The sequence below is a fragment of the Phoca vitulina genome, unplaced genomic scaffold (assembly GCF_004348235.1).
Source record: "Phoca vitulina isolate PV1807 unplaced genomic scaffold, GSC_HSeal_1.0 scaffold7, whole genome shotgun sequence".
In the NCBI taxonomy this organism is placed as follows: domain Eukaryota; kingdom Metazoa; phylum Chordata; class Mammalia; order Carnivora; family Phocidae; genus Phoca; species Phoca vitulina.
In genome coordinates, this window is record NW_022589710.1 from 41,565,912 (window position 1) to 41,569,039 (window position 3,128).

General features: G+C 43.3%; 1 protein-coding gene across 1 annotated transcript; it reads left to right on the forward strand.

The window, feature by feature from the left end:
- Positions 1 to 225: 225 nt before the first annotated feature.
- LOC116632687 (disintegrin and metalloproteinase domain-containing protein 21-like) lies at positions 226 to 2,642 on the forward strand. The gene has a single exon (XM_032404618.1). The coding sequence runs from the start codon at positions 256 to 258 to the stop codon at positions 2,416 to 2,418; it is 2,163 nt and encodes a 720-aa protein (XP_032260509.1). The 5' UTR covers positions 226 to 255; the 3' UTR covers positions 2,419 to 2,642.
- Positions 2,643 to 3,128: the final 486 nt, after the last annotated feature.

The following is a 3,128-nucleotide window of genomic DNA, read 5'->3' on the forward strand; positions in this document are numbered from 1 at the left end:
AAAGAAAATCCAAAGCATTTTCTTAATTCATTAATCGCTTCTTTGCCATTTGATTCTTTCCCACTTTCCTTACCCAATCCCACCACCTCCCCACCCTTTTATTTTCACTTTCAGCACTGCAGTTCTGATGCCCAACTCTGCCGGGACACAGATCCTTAAAGGTCAGCTCTACACAATGACCAATTTGGAGCAACCAGACCAGCAGTGCCTCATGCTTTTTCTCTGGACAGATGGCTCTGTAATGGCAGCTCCATAATGGTGGCTGGTGAGGCTGAGGTGTTCATGAGAGTTGTTCTCCTGCTGTTCTGGGTTGGAATGTCTCTATCCCCTTCTGCCTTCTCTCAGGCTGGGCCCTCCCAATACCTCAGATCCCCAGAAGTGGTGACCCCCATGAAGGTGACTGGTAGAGGCAAAAGTGCAAAAACTCCAGGCTGGCTCTCCTACAGCCTGCAGTTTGGGGGCTGGAGACATGTTGTCCATATGAGGGTCAAGAAGCTCTTGGTTTCCAGACACCTCCCGGTGTTCACACACACAGACCAGCATGCCCTCCTCCAGGATCAGCCTTTTGTTCCTGATGACTGCTACTATCACGGTTATGTGGAAGGAATCCCTGAGTCCGTGGTTGCCCTCAGTACCTGTTCTGGAGGTTTTCGAGGAATGCTACAGATTAATGACCTTGCTTATGAAATTGAGCCCATCAGGCACTCTACCAAATTTGAACACTTGGTTTATGAGATAAACACTAATGAGACACAATTCCCACCTGTGAGATGTGGCTTAACAAAGAAGGAGATAGCACTCCAACAGTTGAAATTTGAAGAGGTTAAGAAGTCAACTTTGAAACAAAATTCTAATGATAAATGGTGGACCCACTCATGGTTTCTGGAGCTGGTTGTGGTGGTAGATCACAATTTCTTAATTTATTCTCAAAGCAACTTCTCAATGGTGCAGGAAGATGTATTTCTTGTTGTCAACATAGTGGATTCCATTTATCAGCAGTTGGGTACTTATGTGATTTTGATTGGGATTGAGATTTGGAATCAAGGAAATGTTTTCCCAATGATAAGCATAGAACAGGTTCTGGAGGATTTCGCTCAATGGAAACAACTCAGTCTTTCCCAGCTACAGTATGATGTTGCACATTTTTTCATAAAAAATTCACTTATAAGTGTACTTGGTATAGCCTATGTTGCAGGAATATGTCGTCCTCCTATTGACTGTGGGGTTAATAATTTCCAAGGAGACCCCTGGTCTCTTTTTGCCCTCACTGTGGCCCATGAGTTAGGACATACTTTGGGTATGCGGCATGATGAAGAATTCTGTGTGTGTGAGCAAAGTGGTTGCATCATGAATGCCATCAGAGTACCAGGAGAGAAATTCACCAATTGTAGTTATATAGATTTTACAAAAACCACTTTAAACCAGGGATCATGTCTGCACAACATTCCACGTCCAGGAGAAGTATTTATGTTGAAGCACTGTGGGAATGGTATAGTTGAAGGAGAAGAGAAATGTGACTGTGGATCTATAAAGCAGTGTGAACAAGATTCCTGTTGTCTGTTGAACTGCACTCTGAGGCCTGGGGCTGCTTGTGCTTTTGGGCTTTGTTGCAAAGACTGTAAATTCGTGCCATCAGGGGAACTCTGTAGACATCAGGTCAATAAATGTGACCTTCCAGAGTGGTGCAATGGGACATCCCATCAGTGCCCAGAAGATGGATATGTGCAGGACGGGATTCCCTGTGGTGACAATGCCTACTGCTATCAAAAGAGATGTAATAACCATGATGAACAGTGCAGGGAGATTTTTGGTGAAGGAGCAAAGAGTGCCTCTCAGAGCTGCTATAAAGAAATCAACTCCCTGGGAAACCGTTTTGGCCACTGTGGTATAAATGGCACAACATACCTAAAATGTAATTCCTCAGATATCCTTTGTGGGAGAGTTCAGTGTGAGAATGTGAGAGATATTCCCCATCTGAGAGATCACTCTACTTTGCAGCAAACTCACATCAACAGTGTCACCTGCTGGAGTATTGACTATCATTTAGGAATGGACACACCTGATGTTGGTGAAGTAAAAGATGGCACCATGTGTGGTCCAGGAAAGATCTGCATACACAAGAAGTGTGTCAGTTTGTCTCTCTTGTCACAGGTCTGTCTGGCTGAGACCTGCAACATGAGGGGTGTCTGCAATAATAAACATCACTGCCACTGTGACTATGGGTGGTCCCCACCTTCTTGCCTGCACAGAGGCTATGGAGGCAGTGTTGACAGTGGCTCAGCATCTGCCAAAAAAGTTTTCTTGCTACTAGTGGTGAGTCTTATTTTGTCTGTTTTGTTTTTACTGTCAACTGCTGTATTTATTTACCTTAGAAAACATTTTGGTCCCAAGGAGACTAAGGCTCAGTCTTCAGGTTAGGAAAATGCCTCTAATTTAATATCCTATGCATAAGTTTTAGTCTCTTGGCAGTGGAAATGTTACTATATGCCTGAAACTGAGCACATTTCTGACAGTATAGAGAAAAATGCAGGGACCTTCCCTTTTGTCAGTATCAGAAACATCAGAAACATTGTCATTAAGCAAAGTAATCCCTAACATCTTCCTATCTACTGTTCATTGTTTTAAGCAGCAAATAAAGCTCCATTTCCTCCAAATTAGTCCTCTTTGTGGGTTTTTGTTTTTTTTGTTTTTGAATACAAATATGACTCATTGGAAAGGCAGGAGACAGGCATCTGAGGATCCAGACTTCATTTACTTCCAAATAACCTCTCAAAGGTGCAGAGAATGTATTTCTTGTTGTTGACAAGAACTTGCTGTTCCAGGGGTGCCTGGGTGGCTCAGTCAGTTAAGAACTTGCTGTTCCATTTATTAGCAGTTGGTATTTATGTGATTTTGACTGGGATTGGGATTTGGAATCATGGAAATGTTTTCCCAATAAGCACAGAACAAACTGACATGCCAAGTTCATGTCATCAGGGGAACTCTGTAGACATCAGGTCAATAAATGTGACCTTCCAGAGTTGTGCAATGGGACATCCCATCAGTGCCCAAAAGATGGCTATGTGCAGGATGGGATTGCCTGTGGTGACAGTGCCCACTGCTATTAAAAGAGATGTAAAAAGGAGAAG

What these genes read in the sequence shown, in the direction of transcription:
- LOC116632687 (XM_032404618.1), top strand. Translation starts at nt 256, where the DNA reads ATGGTGGCTGGTGAGGCTGAGGTGTTCATGAGAGTTGTTCTCCTGCTG.